The sequence below is a fragment of the Porites lutea genome, chromosome 14, assembly GCF_958299795.1.
Source record: "Porites lutea chromosome 14, jaPorLute2.1, whole genome shotgun sequence".
NCBI classification, from domain to species: Eukaryota; Metazoa; Cnidaria; class Anthozoa; order Scleractinia; family Poritidae; genus Porites; species Porites lutea.
In genome coordinates this window covers 11,485,773-11,503,634 of record NC_133214.1, presented here as the reverse complement: position 1 = coordinate 11,503,634, position 17,862 = coordinate 11,485,773, and the positions used below count along the sequence as shown (strand labels likewise).

Here is a 17,862-nt window from a genome sequence, read left to right as displayed (position 1 = left end):
TTAACAGATGAAAGAGCGTGCCAAGTCTGCCATAAAAAAATTGGAAACAGGTAAGTTATCCAATATTACTTGTCCTTGTCTGTTATCGTAGTTTAAATGCCGAGAATTTTAGGGACCTTATGCTAGGGGCCGACCATTTGAATAGTAAGGTGGACTGAGTCGGGTGATTTTTCAGGGAAAAATCCTCGTATCGTGATAGTCCCATATTTACACACAAAAAAGTACAAAAGTAGGCCGTGGAAAAAAATTTGCCCAAACCAAGTTTTTTCCTCCTCTAATATGTGTGGTTCCAAAGCTTTTGAGAACATAGGGATGCCCATGGCGTAACTTCAAACACATCACGGCCCCAGGCTTCAACTGAGTAGAAAAAATGTTAGTTAATGTTGCAATTTTATGTCGTGTTTCCGGTTTTTTAAGTTCACTTACAATCTGCTCGGCGGCAACCGGACGTAATTTGCGTTCCTCTGCGTTTTGTGGCGTCTAGAGCACTAAAAAGTGGCTTCCGGTTGCTTTTTACCCTGTGCAAGGTTATGTTTATAGTGCTTAGAGTTACGTAAAACCATGTTTGCTGTTTGAACTGATTTTTGAAGAAATTTCCGTTGTTTAATAACGTTTATTTTTTATTTTCCTAAGCGCATTTGCTTATTACCCGTCTGGAGAAATCCTTCATTACTACTGCTGCAAAAACCTGACCTCCCCCCCTGGTAGTGCGCACACCACACCGAGGCACAGCCCAACACCTGAGGATAATATGCTACCAAGATTCTGATCACGTGACGCTTAGTATAGGAATTCAATCACACACTTGCATTGTGACACAGCAACCTCGCGTCGAGAAGAAAATTTTTCTTATCATTGGAACTGCTAAGGAAAAACCAATGTATGATGCAAAGGAAGTTTGGGAAGAAGAACTTGCAGTAATTCAAAGTCAATAGAAGACTAAGTGCTGCCAGCACTCAGTCTACTTTTGACAGTTCGAAAGGTCAAGGTCAAGGTCACGCAAAGGTCACTTCGTGATCGCTTGTGCTGCGAGACTGTACGTTTCAAAAGTGCCTGTTCCCTAGATTTATAATGAGACAATTTTCAATTAAGTTAGGAAGGAAAAGCATTTATAATAGATATATAGTCACTTGGGGATCAGATATTATGATGATAATCAAAAACTTACTTAATTTATTTTTGGAGAATAGAATTTCTAAAGAGAAGTTTGAGATAGCATTTAATACAGTCGTTAAGAAATCCTTATCAACAATACCTGTTCATATTTTACTGATAAGGTGCTATGTGTGTTAACGGTAATCGATCATAAAGTAAGTGGTGAATTATCGACAGCCCGACCTTTTAAAAGTTCACAATTTATGTTTGAAATCTTCTGTTGTTGTTGTTGTTTTTGTGCCTTTGGGTAAACTTGGCTTAGAGCTCTGCACACTGTACGAACTTTGAGAACTTGCTTTGTCCGTAGCCTGTGTGAAGCCGCTCCCTCCCCTCCCCCATGAGAAGCAGAACAAGAAGCCCCATCCGGTGTGGTGTGCTTGTAGCCTCCAGTCCATGCCAGTGGGAAACAAGAGTACACAGAAGAGATCTGGATGTTCTGCTCAACCCATTATTTACAGGACCATCTGTCCCCTAATCATGTTGATGACCAAGTCAACTGGTCTAGTTAATACAGTCAACTCTCGCCTTGCGGACACCCCGCTATAACGGACACCTCGATAATACGGACAGCAGATAAATTCCGGACAAAAATAAATTACAGACATTTGACTGAAATAAACTCCCGCTATTACGGACTCTCGCTACAGAGGACACTAACTTAAGGTCCCTACAGTGTCCGCTATAAAGGGAGTTGACTGTATATTGCTGGTTGGGCGTGTGATAAACCTGTTTATCAATGTCACGCAAAACAAGCCTTTCTCGCGTTCCTATTAACCATGTACCAGTCTGTGGGAACAGAGGGGAGTGTTTATGTTATGTTGTTTTCTCCTTGGTTTAAATTTTATGTTCCCTTTTTGGGGGTATGGTAATGTATGATAATGAGTTAGATACAAAGGAAAATAAATGTAAACCAAGGTTAAAACTGAACCACAACACTGACATAACACCGGGGCGTTTCGCGCCGGCGCGAGTTCACTCCGGTTCCCTCTAGTGGCTCTGTAATTGTTTACATGATACCACCGCAAAATGTCCTACCGGCGCGAGTCACACCGGCGTGAGTTCACCCGGTTGTTGTACCGGAGCGAGAATTTCACTCCGGTACGAAATTTCGCAACAGTATTATTGAAACGCGAAACGACCCCTCTTTTCGGCGTGAAATCGGTCTGCCGGTAGACTGGAACGGGTAGTAGTCTATAGCGCATGGCATTGCCCCCTGACAAACATTTCTTGGGACATTAGTGGAAGTTTAAGGCCGATTTCTACAAAAGCCAGCAGGTGTACTAACTCCAGTGTGATGAAATGATCAGTGAAGACAATTTCTGCTCTCAGGAAATTTTCTAACAAAAAGCATGAAATATGTAAATTTGCGCGGCAGAAGTTCGTCTCCCTTTTCAAGATGGCACGGTTTTGTACACGGGGTACAGTTTTATCTTGTAAACACAGGACTTCTCAAATCTGCAGCTAAACACGAGGGTTGTTATGCAAAAACAAGTAGTTTATTTTCACAAACTAGCGTATTGTACAAGGAGTACAACGATTGGTTTGCTTACATTGTGAACAAATACACGTATTGAAGTTTAAAAGCGCATGAAAATATTTCCAAAGATTCCATTCTTGAGCACAAATGTTTTTCATAATATGTTACTTTTACACGTACGCTGTTTTTGAGACGAAATCGAAAGTGCACAGTACACTGATGCCAAAAAAACACAATCACAATACGCTGAAGTCGAACTCTAATAACCTTGATGGTTTTCATGCTCAAAGAAAACGGAAAAACTTATTTACAGCTAATAAAAGAAAAACTTCGTACCAAAATTTCTTACAGCTATATACTGACACTCGTGAAGCATACGGCAGGATTGGTTTCCAAATCAAAGGTTTTAATTTCACGGGAAAATGAAAGTCTAATTATTTCTTAAAATTGTAGCATTTGTGCTTAACTAGTACAATTCTTCCACTACGACACCCAGAAAGCTCAAAGTTCAGACTGTTTTCTCAGAGAAGCTAGATCACGAGTTCAGTATGTTCCTGGGTATCTTGCCCAATATGGCGGTGGTGGTGGTGGTGGCGAGTAGGGAGGCAGACCACTCCAAGGCGAGGCCGACGGGCATGCGTACTTTGGGTGAAGCTCTGACCTCAGCACGAGAGGTGTGTCGGGATACGTAGGAGAATGACAGTCGTAGGATGGTTGGTAACCATGGTAACCATTGTTCAGGGGCCAAGCTAAACTGTTGATGAAGGCAAATTTGGCTCTTCTCTCAGCGTCTTCCGATCGCTTCCTCTTTTGTTTCATTCTTCTGTTTTGGAACCAAGTTTTCACCTGCAGAAGTAGAACAAGAACATGATGGAGATCAGTGTTCTAAGTAACTTAAACTGAGTTATCTCATGAGCTCCCTACTCGCTTAGTTCCACGAACTATTTAGGTGTCCCAAACTCTGCTCAATGAACCTACAATTGAAAATTTCTTTTCCTTCACAATCACACGATTTTATATTTTAAAGCACTAATTTGTATTAATCATTATTCTGTGTGAGTTTAAATAAAAATTGACTTGACTTGATTCGACGCTTAGAGCAAATCCGTTATCCATGTCTAGGCTGTCCGTCATTTGAAGAATCTGCCTAGGAATCATTTCTCTTTAGTCTGTAGCTCACACATCCCCCCAGTCATCCCCGAAATTCGATGACTAAAACTGTCTGATTGTGATTGTGGTCCCTCGTTCCCCTCCCCCTCCCCTCCCCTTACGTTATTGATGCCACTGTATTACCTGTGCTTCAGTCATTTGTAGTTGCTCTGCAATTTTTTGTCTGTCTCTGGAGCCCAGATATTTCTGACGGTCAAACACTCTCTCCAGGTGCAACACCTGTTCCACTGAGAAAGACGATCGGGATTTGTTGGATTTAACCTTGTTAGAACTTTCCTTCAGATCTGCTTCTGAATAATTAAAAAAAAGTACAAAAACGTTTAGTAAACCCGGCGGAGAAATGTATCGCACAATTGATACCAATAATTTAGGAAGGTTTAGGTCAGTTCGCTGCACTCCTGTTTAGTTGATTCGCCTCCATTTTTTTCCAAAATTGATGTGTGCGATACCATATTAGCTCACTTCATTCCCCATTTGAACACGTAAAAATAGCTGTGGAATATTTTAACCTAATTCATTAATAGAGCAAGAAATTATAGATCACAGTTTACTGTAACTTTGTAGCGACATTACGAGACACCTGTTAATGCATACACGTGGTTGGCAGACCGGTCGTTTCGCTACAAAGTCATTTCGCTCCATATCGAAGTCGTTTTGCAGCAGATTCTTCTGGCATCAATTAAGAAATTGTTCAGAAAAAAATTGGTTTTAGCGATGTTATTATAAAGATACATAAGCTTAACTTTGTATCAGCCATAACATATTAAACTTGATGGCTCCTAAAAAAGCCGTTGCGTTGTTAGTTTTAATGTGCGACATTGAAAATTTCTCAAGTTCGAAACTTCAGGAGTGCAATTGCGTTTCCAGCATCCCGAGATAATTTAAACTAGCAAGACAAGGTTTGTAGAACTGGCTTGGAAACGATTTACGTTATCAGGCTGCTATTTTGTTCACTTGAGTGACGGTTAATTCAAGTCGAAGATATTTAACTCAGTTATGTTTTGCAGAAAGTTTCATAAAAAGACTAAACAAATAAAATTTTTGAGAAGCTACCGATAACCTGTTATCCTACTGTGGTGATTATAAAATTATTGCGCTGGCCAAATCCGTGTCTCGAGATAAAGTTGACAGGTGAAAATAATCTACTAATGTCTGCTAATAAACACAATTCTTCGGGTGTTGAATCACCTCTCATTTTAACAGGTGAAATTAAAACAAGGAACAAAACTTGTCATACCTTTCGTTACTCCACAGATTGCTGGTACGGAAGGTTTTTGATCAGAAATCCTGCAGAAGTCGCTTGAATCAGGAGAAGGGTGACTGCTTTCTTTTAAGTGTTGATCCTGCTCCTGGCTTTCTGGTGTTTTCACGGTCAATAATGTGTTTTTGAAATCCATTTCTTTCCACCAAAAACAGCCTTCCATTTTACTTACACTTGGTTCGAAACGTGTTGTTTAGTAAGCAAAAAACGATCTGAACGTCTGAAGTTTTCATCAACGGTTTAAATTTGCCGCGCAAACAACAAATGTTTTGATGAAAGCGCTATAAAAGCATGCCGCACGTCGGATACCATTAAACGGCAACCTTTAATATATCAATATATATGCCGACTATTGTTTTTAATCTGTATTTGCAAAAAGTAATTAATTCTAAATATTGTTTATGTTGTGATGGTAGATCTTTTACGATAAGTTGATTTTATTTACCTATTCATTTATAGCTTCAGTAAAGTTTTTTCATTCCAAGTTGAATATGCTTTCAAAGGGGAAGTAGTACTACCCACGTGCGTGCACAGCCTGAAAAATATCGAAGATTTATTAACACATAATCAAAATCGTAAAACAAAGCAAAACAAATTAACAGAAGGTAAATAAGCGATGAAAATCGCAGACGCAACTCACCTTTGACTGCAGTCAAATAATGTTTAGAACAAAACGCAGCAATTTCCCCTTCATTTTGCCACTCGCTAACATGTGACGCTCCCCCGATCGAAGTTAGCTCACCATACTGAGAGAAAACGCCACTTTACAGTGGGTTCAGAGACGGATAGGGTGGATTGAGAAATGTTGCGTACCTCTGGAAAAAGTTGATTCAGGTGCCTTATTCTTCTCATTCAAAGGGGAAATTAGCTTAATTTTAAAATAATTTTCACTAACCGAACAAAAGTATAGTAAACATGCCGATAAATGGTAATTACTATTGCGAGAAATATCTTTGTTTAGTTCTTTGCACATCATGCACATAAGTAGGTGTTTGCTCTACGTCGTGGTAAGAGGTCTGCAACCATGGTAAACCTCCTCTTCAGATAGCTCAATACGCGTAAGATTTTAGAATATTAAGAGAAAATTCCATAGTGCTTTAATGACTTTCGTTGCACAACTCACTGAACAAACCAAGCCTGGGCAGACTCTGTCGGATGCGATCGTGTACTGCAGCTCATATCTCGCTTGAGAACAGTTCTATAGTTTGGTGAAATTTATTTCAAAAATGTCAAGGGTTCACGGCTTGTGTTGCACTCACGGCTCCAAAGTCAAGACAATAGGGACTTTAAGATCCAACGACGCGACGGTAATGAGAACGTCCCTTAAAAAGTGTAAAAGTGAATTTGCGTTCTTTCAGTCTATATCGCAATTATTCCTACCCACTTACTTTGTCAAATGTAGACGAACCCTCCTGGAGTTGAATTCCTAGGCACCATATCAAAGTACAGTAAGAGAAATAAAGTTTCATCGTTGCTCGTTTACGTCCTCCATAAAACACGAAATTAGACATGTTCACGTCGTAGTCGTGCAAAAGCGGGTGCACGTGCAAAGTTGTTGTTTTGCTAATCAAACCTATTGGTTTTTTGACGTTCTCGTTACCGTCCGCGTCGTTGGATCTTAAAGTTCCTAATGTGGAAATTAACGCGAAACCATATTTGGGTCCTTAAGCAAGGGCTGTTATTGTTTTTTTTTTTTAAACAGTACAATAAAAGCTCAGAGGAAAGGGTTAGTTTGTAAAGGAACTGAGGCTGTCTTGTTGTTATTTTGACTGAGTTGATATAAATGGATGGCAGAGGGTACTGTATATTAAATATATGTCAGTAGTGACTCTGTAAGGATGAGATGGTCCGACAAAGGCAGGTTCGACTGGTTGGCCGCGTCCTGGGCCAAGAATAAAATCTCAGAAAAATCAAGCAAAGAACTTTTCCTTTCTTAACATGATGAGTGATGTGAGTCTTAAATAAATGGTGGAAGTCAACAAACACAGCAATCACATTAGAAATGTTTTGAGTAACGGACCCTGGCGCAGGGTAACGGTTGAATTTGACTTTAAAACTGAAATGTGGTGCAGCGCGTAGATTAATGAAAGCTGCTAAAATTTGGTCTGATCTCTGGTTGGCAGGGGTTGAGCAGTTGCGCGTCTTCTTTCTTTCACTCTGTATTTCGCTTTTTCATTTTCCGCGCTCGATCTCGCGGCTCGTCTTGCCGGTAAATCAGCTAAGGCCGGCAGATTTTGTTCTTGAAATTTTCGTCATTCGCGGGTGCGGTTCTTATATCTCCTTTCAACTTGCCGCAACAAAATTACAAAACAGAGGTAACTCGAAGTCTAAATGATTTTTAAAGGACTTGTAATTATTCAGTGTTTGGCTTATTTGTGCCATATCAAGGTCATTTAAATTAGATGTTTCCACTGTTTTATCGGACATAGAAAACATCTGCAAGTGATTCGCAGTTTTAAGGCTTCACACTTGAATTGTCCTACTTCTTAAAAGGTAGCCACCGTGAATTCTTTTGTACCAAACAAGCTCAGCTTTTCACTTTAAAAGCTACAGCAGCTGGCCAACCTAATCTCAGCGGCGGCCAGATCAGGAGCGCGGTGTGGAAGTTTGTCCTTTCCTCTTTTAGAGAGCCGAGGGCTAATAATAATAAATAATAATAAATTAAAAATTTCTATAGCGCTCTTTCCAGATGTGATCAAAAGCGCTTTACAAAAATTTCATACAAAATTAAATACAATATTGAAAGGAGAAAAAGTAAATAAATAAATAAATAAATAAATAAATAAAATTTAAAGTGATTCGTCCAAAAGAAAGGTCTTGATTGATTTCTTAAAACTATTTAAGGAACCAACATTTCTGATATCAGCAGGCAGTGTTAGAAAGGCAGGCAGCAGGCGAATTTATTTAAGCAGTCTAAAATATGTGTTGATCTGTAGAGTCCTGTTTGCAACATTCAATTCGAAACGATATGTTGTGGAATAAAATTGCGCTGATACAAACAAATTATACCCAGGGGCAGCCAACGACGGTTTCCTCCTTAATTCATTGAAAACACTTTTTAGGCTTTTCAGAGTACTTTTAGCTCTCTAGAGATGCATTCTAAGCAGCATTATAAAATTGGTATCTGTTTGGTCATCCTAGGAGAAGTTGAGTCTTTTCGAAATTACAAGGGCTTCAGTATTATTTTTCCGAAAAGTTTAGATGCATTTTAACCTATTACGAAAGTGAGAAGTTTTCTGATGCCTCTCTCCATCACGTTTTGAATTCGAAAAATTTTAGGTTTCCCCTTTTTCTACGAAAAATAGCCTAATCTGGGGTCGACTGGGGAGTGACATTTGAAAAATTGAACTTCAGAAATTAGTAAGGAATTTAGTTGATAAGATTTGAAAATTGCACATGAATAGAACGGTCATCCAGAAATTTTTAGCCGTCCTTAGCAATAGAAAATTGTAGGCAATATTTGCGTCTCCGAACTTTACAGAAAACAGTCTTTGGGGTGCCCCTGTATACCTTTGCCATTTCTACCGCACTACAGTCGGAGTGTCTTGCTTCACATGCAGGAGGCTCTCCAGCCTTTTCGACTGGTGAGAGACTGAGCGCGTAGGGAGATAACGTGCGAATGATCTAAACTATAAGGCAGCCGCTATTTTTATGCAAAGGTCAGAAATACATTCTACATTCAAGTAAATTATGGCATATCTAATCTCTGGTTGAAACTGATCTTTGGGTGAGACTCCAAGAGTATAAACTGTGCAAAGCGTCTCGTTAAAAAAAAAAAAATGCTTTAGATGTAAGAAACACGCTAAGTGTTAAGATAGGGTATAAGTGACACTACAACTGCCCCGGCCTCAGAACGATCACGCGTGTTCCATATCGGATACAGAAAGATCACGGCCGGAATATGTTACTTTTTAATGAACTATGGACACAGTTGACTCAGAGAAAAAATCCAGTTAAATACGGACACCAAGGGGACACACCATGGTGTATGTATTACTGCTCTGCGAAAAAAGCATTAAGAACCAATGTTGTATTGATATTACTAGAAAAGCAGACAAAGAGGAAGAAGGGTAGGATCAATCTCAAAGGGGAGGGGACAATAACTCCAGCAAAAAGCCAAGGAAGTGAAACTTGTGTGGTAGGAGGCAGAAAGCCTCAGACAGAAAGAAAGGCAGAAACAATGCTTACGCAAAATTTTGGAGGGGCAACAAAGAGTATTATGGTATTTTTTAAAAAGGCCTATTAAATGGTTACAGTACAAGGGTCAAACATGCACGCGAAGAAAGACTGTATTAATCAATAAAAATCTGTCGTTCTTTGAGCAGGGTACAATGTCCATAAAAAATATGAAACGGCAAACTGATCCTTACGGCAAGGCGATGAAAAAGTAAACAAAAGAATAAAGCACACGGATTGTGACAAGGAGAATAGATAGTGCGTAGATACGCCGTGCCCATAAAAGATCATAAAAACGGCGAAGTTGACGATCTAGGGACTAAGAGCATCAGTGCCTCAGGACACACAAAAGTGTCCGTTGTTCGTATTGTCCGTATCAACCGGTGTCCCTATTAAGCGGGTAAATTTTAGGGAAAACATATGATCGAGCTTTTCGTCGGGACAAACGAAACTGTCCGTTATATACGGGTGTCCGTTATAAACTGGGTGTCCGTGAGTCACGGACACCCAGTTTATAACGGACACCCGTATATAACGTAGACATGCCGGCTTACTGAAGATAAAATGGAACTCAGTGAGTTCCATTTTATCTTCAAGCTACAAGCTTTCAGTTAGCGACCACATAAAATGTGAAGCCGTGTTTACGGGAGGGGGTCGCTGTGAAAGAGAATCGAACCAATGGGGGTCACTTTTTGGTAGAGAATCAAGAGTGTGGTCCAGGGAATTTACCCGCATGTTCCAGGCTCCGAGATAGTCCACTGAATTGAGAAAGCGCGAACACGGGGGGGGGGGATGGAAAAAAAAAAACTTTTCGTATGCCTTTTACTTTCGTGCCTTCCCCCCTATTTGACAGCCTGGAACAGGCTAAGAATTTACTCTTTTGAGCATGGTTACGGACACAGCGGACACCAAGGAAATGGTTAACTAGAGTTTGCGCATGTTTCACGTTAAAAGTAAGGATGCTATCCAGTCAGGCGAGACAGTTGACCCATGTTGAGCCGATTTAAACGTCCTAAACGGCTTAGACGTAACAATGGATAGTTCCATGTTTTGTTCACATTTAGCCTGCGTGCAACCCCCAAAAAAGGAAACAGGGCTCGTGGAGAGGATTTTCAAGTGAGGGAGGGGGAGGGGTCGGAGGGGTGTTCAAATGCGAAAGCGTAAGAGTGAGCAAACTAGAGAGGTCCGGAGGCATGCACCCCCAGAAAATTTCTCAAATTTAAGTCTTCTGGAATGGCTTTAAATGCATCTAAAACTGCCAGTAGTCATGTAAATTTGTGATTATTACATCGGCACTTAAAACAACAAGTTGCAACCTGGCCCCTACGTTAGACCAAAATTTAAATGAATAGCCTTTGAAGCTAAACCCAACACGAGCAACATTTAATTTTAAGTCGGATTCTCTGAAGGTGCCAAAGTTGCCTTTCCGATCGTCGTTAAGAGCTACAAACTCATTAGCCTACGTGTAGCCGCACCCTCCTCCGGACGAAGGAAAAACCCTCTCTCCCTTTTTCCTTCGTCGGGAGGAGGGTGCGGCTAAGAGGGTTTTTCCTTCTTCCGGGGGAGGGTGCGGCTACACGTAGGCTATATAAACTCATTGGCAACAGCTACAAGACAAAGTTTGTCTGTTCTCTGTTCGTGGGTTTTCTGTATTGTCAGATTACTAAACCTTGTTTGTGTGGTAAGTGACAGATCTGGGTAACCAAAGTCAAAAAAAAAAAAAAAAAAAAAAAATTATTTTACCATCCGAAAAAGTGGGGCTGGGGCTAGCCACCAGCCCCACCCGCCGCTGCGCGGTCCCTGAGAAATGGGACACAGGCTAAAGATCACGTGAGGGACGTGATGACTGGATCATCAGGGGATTGCGATATAACAGCGCAGGTTGTCACGCAATCCTACTGAGTCAGTCCCTCAAGGATACTTGCACAACAAGAACTACATCCAGTAGGACCAAAAGGTATGTTTGTAAGCTTCATTTAACCCCGGTTTGACAACCCCCAAATACCTCGCCTTTAAATACGTCTCTCCAAATTCGTTGATCGGTAGAATATCAAGCGGTTTTGTAGATTTCCTTGTACATACTTTGGGCACTGGGCATGTGAACTCACGCGATTACGTGTGCTTTTAACAACTTGCCATCGTGCTATTTATTCTGTAGATTGTTTTAAAACAGCAGGCCTTTGTTGCATCTATAAATCAGTAAAATTCTGTCCATTCCAACCCTTAGGGCCTGATAACAGCGTTTATTATACATTGTACTCACTGTCTGACTTCTCATTGGCTAAGAGCCTACAGCTAATTTTGGAAATCAGCGTAACCTACAGATTAGTTAGTTATCTGTGACTAATCTGTAGGTTGCACATGCAATGCATGATTTCCCATAACAAGATCAAGTCAGGTTCCTTGCGAGCGTGTGTTTGTCGTTATTTTAATTTCTTCAAAACAATGTATAACAAAACAATTATTAGATTCAGTTTTTGTGATATCTTAAGTAATCAAGGTCTGTCTTCGGCTCGGCTGATAACACTTACCTCGACCTTGATTATTCCCGATACCACAAAAACCTCATCCACTAATTGTTTATAATCATAAGTACAACAAAATTTACAAATGTGATTGGCAATCAACTGTCCTGATTTCAACACTAATAGGACAGTGTAATAGGACAGTACGCATCATGCCTAAGGGAAAGTTCATTTAATATGACAAGGGGGGGATGAAGATATTGAAACTCGAAGCTTGAAATTTTAGCAGCCCCCCTCGCTAGCGGTTCAATACAGTTGTGATACAATTTTCTAAAGCATTTTTGGGATGAACAAGAGTGTAATAATTACTGAGACTACATTTGTTATATCTGTAAACCACGTGATATAGCTGAGTTGCACAGGTCATTAAATTGTTGAGTTGAAAACCATCCGATCTGTATGATGATGTCATGTGTTGGTTTTGAAGTATACAAATTTTCGGAGCCCCCCCTCCTAGCGCAACAATTTTTTCAGAGCCCCCCCTTCGGGTGTCTAAAAATTTTCGGAGCCCCCCTCAATATCTTCATCCCCCCCCCTTGTCATATTAAATGGACTTTCCCTAAGTGATAAAAATGGATAGTCGCACCATCACGTGCGCGCTTAAATGGCTTTCTTTCTGTACCGGTAGCAAAAAACTGTCGGAATTTCTTGTGTTTTGATTTTAAAAAGCCTAAAATATCACAAATTGATATAGTTATGATTAATTGGTAACAGAACTTCCTGCCATCCAATTTGGTCTTTAATCATACTTGTGATTAAACAAATTGGACTCTGTTATCACTTGTATGATTACAGACTGAATTGGACTCCGCTCAGTTCTATTGTCATTATTTATGCATGAACTAGGGTAGGTCAATAAAACTATCTTACTCACAGTTTAAGGCAGCATGTTTGCATCCAATAAACTGAAATTATACAAGAAAGTACAATTTCTTTGACAACGTAAAAACTTCTTATAATCTCTAAAGTAATTAAGTCCATGACAAGACGTGTTCATATTTAAAAATTGTAATCGTTCCTTTGTAATCGCTCCTTATAAGCCCGGTGGCTTCTCTTGGGCTTCCTCGCCATGAGAGTTAAGGTAATTAGATTTTATTTGATTTGTATAATTTTTTGGCAAACAAAACAATAAGCTCCCACATCACGTAATTACAGTGTTAGGGTTCTAGCTGTACAAACTTAATTAATCTATCATGCATCACGCTGACTTTTTGGGAGCCATCACAAAAAAAAGCCGAAAAAATTAGCCATCAGGCATCATGTAATTGAGGTGCAATTGCAGTAATTTAACATGGCAACATCTAAACCTGTTAATAAATCATCTCTAATAAATTATTTTTAGCATCCTAAATTTTGGGTAGGATTGTGCATTAACAGTTAATTGAAGACTAATAATTTTGTTGTACAAATATTAACCATGTCGATTTACGCGAAGCACGCGCGTGGGCGGAGCCCCATAGCTAAGGAAATGTGGTAATCTACCCATCCCAGAAAATTTGGTAATCACGTGACCGTACACCGAGCGAGCGATCGAGCGAGCGACCGTCCGTCCGCACCACAGGCATACCAATGTAAAATAACTCAATCAACAGGTATGGGAAGCCAAATGCAACTCAAGGATTTATTTGGAAGGAAATCACATGGCCGCCCGGACTTTTAGAAAGAAAAAAGTCGTGTCTTTTTCAGCGTTATTTTTTATGTGTACACTAACGTGGATAACAGAGAGAGAGCTAGAGCGAGTTATTGAAAATTCGTAGGAAGAAAAACATGGAAATTCAGAGCGGCGGTGAGAAAATGAGAAATGCTAGCGGCCAGCAAGGTGAAAATGAGCGGCAGTGAAAAATAAAAGCGAACATCAACACTGGAAACAAAATATTGGGTAAGCACATACGACAATTTCTCCATAAAAATAGTGTGTAACTAGGAAGTTTGACGTTTTAGTCGTACAAAACAGCGTTGTAGTCGTGCAAAACAACGGCAAGGGAAAGACAAAAAAGCGTGCTGCACGTGCAAATTTGTTTTTTGCTAATTAGAAGAAAAAGTGTGCTGCACGTGCAATTTGTTTTTTTGCTAATTAGATCTATTAGTCTTGAAGCCATTTTCATTGTCGTCCGCCGTTTAGCATAACAAGATTTTTTTTTTTTAGTTTACACGTATTATTAACCAGAGCTTCGCTTTTAGCCCTGGCTAAATCTATATATTAACATATTTACCTTATTTTCCTTTGGGTACTCAACAAAAGACCTGGTTTTTTCTCCTGACCAGGCATCCCTTCATTATGTTTTACATTTGATAATAGTGATCATTGTTGTGTATTTTAGTAGAAGGTGCCTTAAAACTAATTATTAAATGCTGTTGAATTATTTTTGCATTTTTTGGTTCTTTCTGTATACATCAGAGGGATGCTTTTTGTATTTCTTTCATGGTGTATAGTATAGTTAAATGGCATGTAGCATTGTAACTGCATGGAGTTATATCCTCACTTTGAGCAAGATGTATAAGCTATTATTCTAGCCAATATATAAAATTGTAAACAATGACAATTATTTTAATTGTTATATTTTAGGAGAAAAACAGATGTCTCGTGGCATTAATGGAAAGACTCCTCTGTTACATGCCCAAGAAAACCCATTGGGTGGAGAAGAAAAATGCCACAGTGACAGTGCCAGACAGAAACATATCACTGTCAGCAACTCAAAGTCATCGGTTATTAGTCGATCATTTTCGGCTGAATCTGAATCAAGTCAATTTGGAGATGGAGCAACACTAATCTCATATCATGATGTGGGTTACACAGTATACACTAAAGAGAAAGGGATGAAAACTGAGAAACACATCATCAAAAATCTCAGGTGCAACCACAGCCTTGTCTTAAATCAAATTTTATTTGTGTGTGATTAAGCTTCATTGTTTCTTAAATAAAATATTGACATATTTTATTTGCTCAATGAGAAAAATAGTGACTGGGGTAATTATCAGGGCATTTATATATCGAGGCTGGATGGAGAATTAATTTTCTTTTACCACTAAGAGACTTAGCCGATAATTAATTAGATAAATTTTTAAAAAAAAAAAATGTAATAAATATATATTTGTTGAATATAATGGTAGCTGCAAGCTCATGTAATAGTCAAGAGAGTGAAACCCTGATATTAGGCCAGCTTTAGTTGTTTTGATGAAACCATGCAGTGAAGCTTTCATGATAGAAGATCACTACTGCATAGTGCCACTTTAATCAAGTCTTCCCCTTTTTGGCTGACCACAACTAATAAAACTCAATTTGTTTGATTTTTATGTTAAAGTGGTATCATGCAGCCAGGACTGAATGCTATACTAGGACCAACAGGGAGTGGCAAAACAACGTGAGTATAACTTTTAAATATATATCAGTGGTATTTATAAAATGTGCGGTTCCAGAAAGTATTCATCCCCCCACCATGGAGGGCAGTTTTGCTTTAGACCCCCACCCGCTGGAATTTCCATGGGATTGCTTGTCATATGCCCCCACCACCACCACCTCAAATTTTTTTCAGCTTGGTTGGGTACCCTCTGGAAAGAATGTTTCCATCAAAAATGTTGTTGCACTGTATTATTACGCCAAAGATAATTTATTTCTTGAATAAAAATGAGAAAACAATAGTCTTACTATTCATATTAATACGGTAATAATCTCAAGGACTTTCTTAGCTAATAATTAACCATGGAAGCATATACCTTACGCCACTCATGAATACTGACCACACAGATATTGCCGTTCTGCAAAAGAACCAGTTACATTCAAACTAAACACCATTAGAACATGTTAAAACAAGGTTATAGAATCAAAATGACCAAATTATGGTGAATCAGATGTGTGAAATAATTATGCAACAGCTAGATAACTGGAAGTTTATTCATGAGCTGGTGACAATTGTATTAAAAGAACTTTCGTGTAAGCCCTGGAAAAAGCATACAGCCAACCATAGATAAAAGATGATCAATACAAACAATAATATTTGTTTTGAAACTGCGGTTAACAGTAAAATAACTGATATCTAGCTCAACAGAGAAGCTGTTATTTATTAATAACCTACCAATGCTACTTGGACATCCTGGAAAAACCTTCGGAAGCAACCCCCCAACCCCTCAGAAATTGACTCCTTTTGGACCCCTGCATGCTCCCCTCGGAGTTTCAGTTGCCCTCCGTGGGGGAGGTGTGGATATTTTCTGGAACTGCACAATAGCTTTACAATGAGGACTTGTAAGTTCAAATAATATTTCTAACCTTTCAGAAAATTGTGACAATTTACTGTAATTGTAATAGATGAATTTAAAACCCCTCTGAATGTAATTTTCCTAACTTACTCTAAATCCTCTATTAAGCCCCTGGGGGCTTCTTTATTTTAAACACATTTGAAGGGAGGATATTTGAAAGGGTGGGGGCTTATTCAATTTAGCAAAAAAGAAGATATGTTAGGGGGAAGGGGTCTTATTAACTTTTTTGCCCGAAAGAGACGGGGAGCTTAATAGAGGATTTACGGTATATACTATTTCCACATTCCCCATAATACACCCATTTATCTCCCCAAAAAAATTGCATAAGAACTGTCTTTAAATTCTCTTGAGACAACTGTAATAACCAAGAGAAATTGGGAAACAATAGTTATGCAAAATTTTGGGGTGTAAACAAGGTGTATTATGGGTAAATTGTGAAAAAAGAGATGAGTAAGCCCTCCACAATATTATTAAGCATCCTTAATTTTATCACCCCCAACTCAAGCTGGAGGTTGAAGTAGCAACCAGGTACTAAATTAATTATTCATTGCTCAAAGGCTAGCTAGTCCAGTGATCCTATATGCCCTTTCTTCTAATCCCCTACCTGTACACAGAAGAAAAGAACAGCCTGTGATGAATGGCTGAGAGAACCAACTTTGACACAAATAACATACTGAAATAAAATAAAGAATGGTAAATTTTTTGCGTCGGTTTATTAATGCGTAGAGGTGTTAACAATGTTGATTCAAAGAGGACAGAGGGCAAATTTTTGCTCAAAATACCTACTGTTCATCAGTAGGATGCCTAAAATGTGTGCAATTCCACAATTGGTTTCAGCTCCATTAAGTCCTTTACCAATAATTTTAGAACATTTTAGGAGGAGTCACCCACAATGTGCAAACAGTTACTGACAGGGTATATGAGTAGGAAAACAACCCAAAGAATGTGATAAATAACAAACTAAATAGCGGAGCTCCACGCGCGCAAAGCGCGCGAAGCGGTGCACTATGGGTAAGAAAATTGGGTAATCCACCCGTCCGAGAAATTCTGGTAACCACGTGACCGTACGCCCGACCGACCGTCCGTCCGCACCATAGGCATACCAATGAAAAATAACTCAACCAACAGGTATTGCAACCCAAATGCAACTAGAGGTTATTTTGGCGGGAAATCGCATAGCGACCCGCGTCTTGTTAAGCAGAGATAACTAAAGAGTCAATAAAGACGAAAACGGAAAGCGGAAATTGTCTCTGTATCCTTGTTGTCTAAAGTATTAAGCTTAGATGTCACGTGCAAACATTTGGAATTTTGAGAAAAAATAAAGTAGGCGACAGGCCAGCGAAGCTCAACGAGAAAAAGAGCGACAGAGAGCTAGAGCGTAAGATAAGGAGCTATTTGTTGGAAAAACAACATCAAAATTTTTTAGCGGCGGTGAAAATATGAGAAATCCTAGCGGCCACCAAGGTGCAAATGAGCGAGTGAAAAAAAGTGAACAACAGGTACGACATTTCCTCCATAAACGTGTAACTAGGAAGTTTCTGGAATTTTCACGTTGTGGTCCTGCAAAACAACTGCAGAGAAATGTACAAAAAAAGTGTGCTGCACGTGCAAAGTTGTTTTTTTTGCTTATTAGACCTGTTGTTGTTTTTTCACCGTTCTCGTTTCCTTCGCCGCGTAGCGTAACATGATTTTATATTTTGTTCGAGCAAACTATAAATATTATCGAGAGCTTCGCTTTTAGCCCTGGCTAAATCTATATATTAAAAGAGAGAATGTCACGGGCGTCTATTTCATATAGTGAGTATAGTATGCAGTCAGCACTGCTGATCCTAGCAGAGTGCAAA

At 39.3% G+C, this 17,862-nt stretch overlaps 2 protein-coding genes across 2 annotated transcripts in view; both read left to right on the top strand.

Moving 5' to 3' along the window:
* Positions 1 to 1,368, top strand: part of LOC140924352 (vam6/Vps39-like protein) — a 29,764-nt gene extending 28,396 nt beyond the window's left edge. Inside the window, exons 25-26 of the mRNA XM_073374389.1 lie at positions 1 to 50; positions 634 to 1,368. The exon at positions 1 to 50 is cut by the window's left edge and continues 42 nt beyond it. Of these exons, the coding sequence (XP_073230490.1) occupies positions 1 to 50; positions 634 to 769 (186 nt within the window). The 3' untranslated portion in view covers positions 770 to 1,368. The remainder of the gene's footprint in view (positions 51 to 633) is intronic.
* A 9,734-nt stretch (positions 1,369 to 11,102) lies between these two features.
* The window catches only part of LOC140924269 (broad substrate specificity ATP-binding cassette transporter ABCG2-like), a 30,178-nt gene continuing 23,418 nt past the window's right edge, over positions 11,103 to 17,862 (top strand). The window contains exons 1-3 of the mRNA XM_073374304.1: positions 11,103 to 11,196; positions 14,331 to 14,616; positions 15,067 to 15,126. Coding sequence (XP_073230405.1) covers positions 14,342 to 14,616; positions 15,067 to 15,126 — 335 coding nt within the window. The 5' untranslated portion in view covers positions 11,103 to 11,196; positions 14,331 to 14,341. The remainder of the gene's footprint in view (positions 11,197 to 14,330; positions 14,617 to 15,066; positions 15,127 to 17,862) is intronic.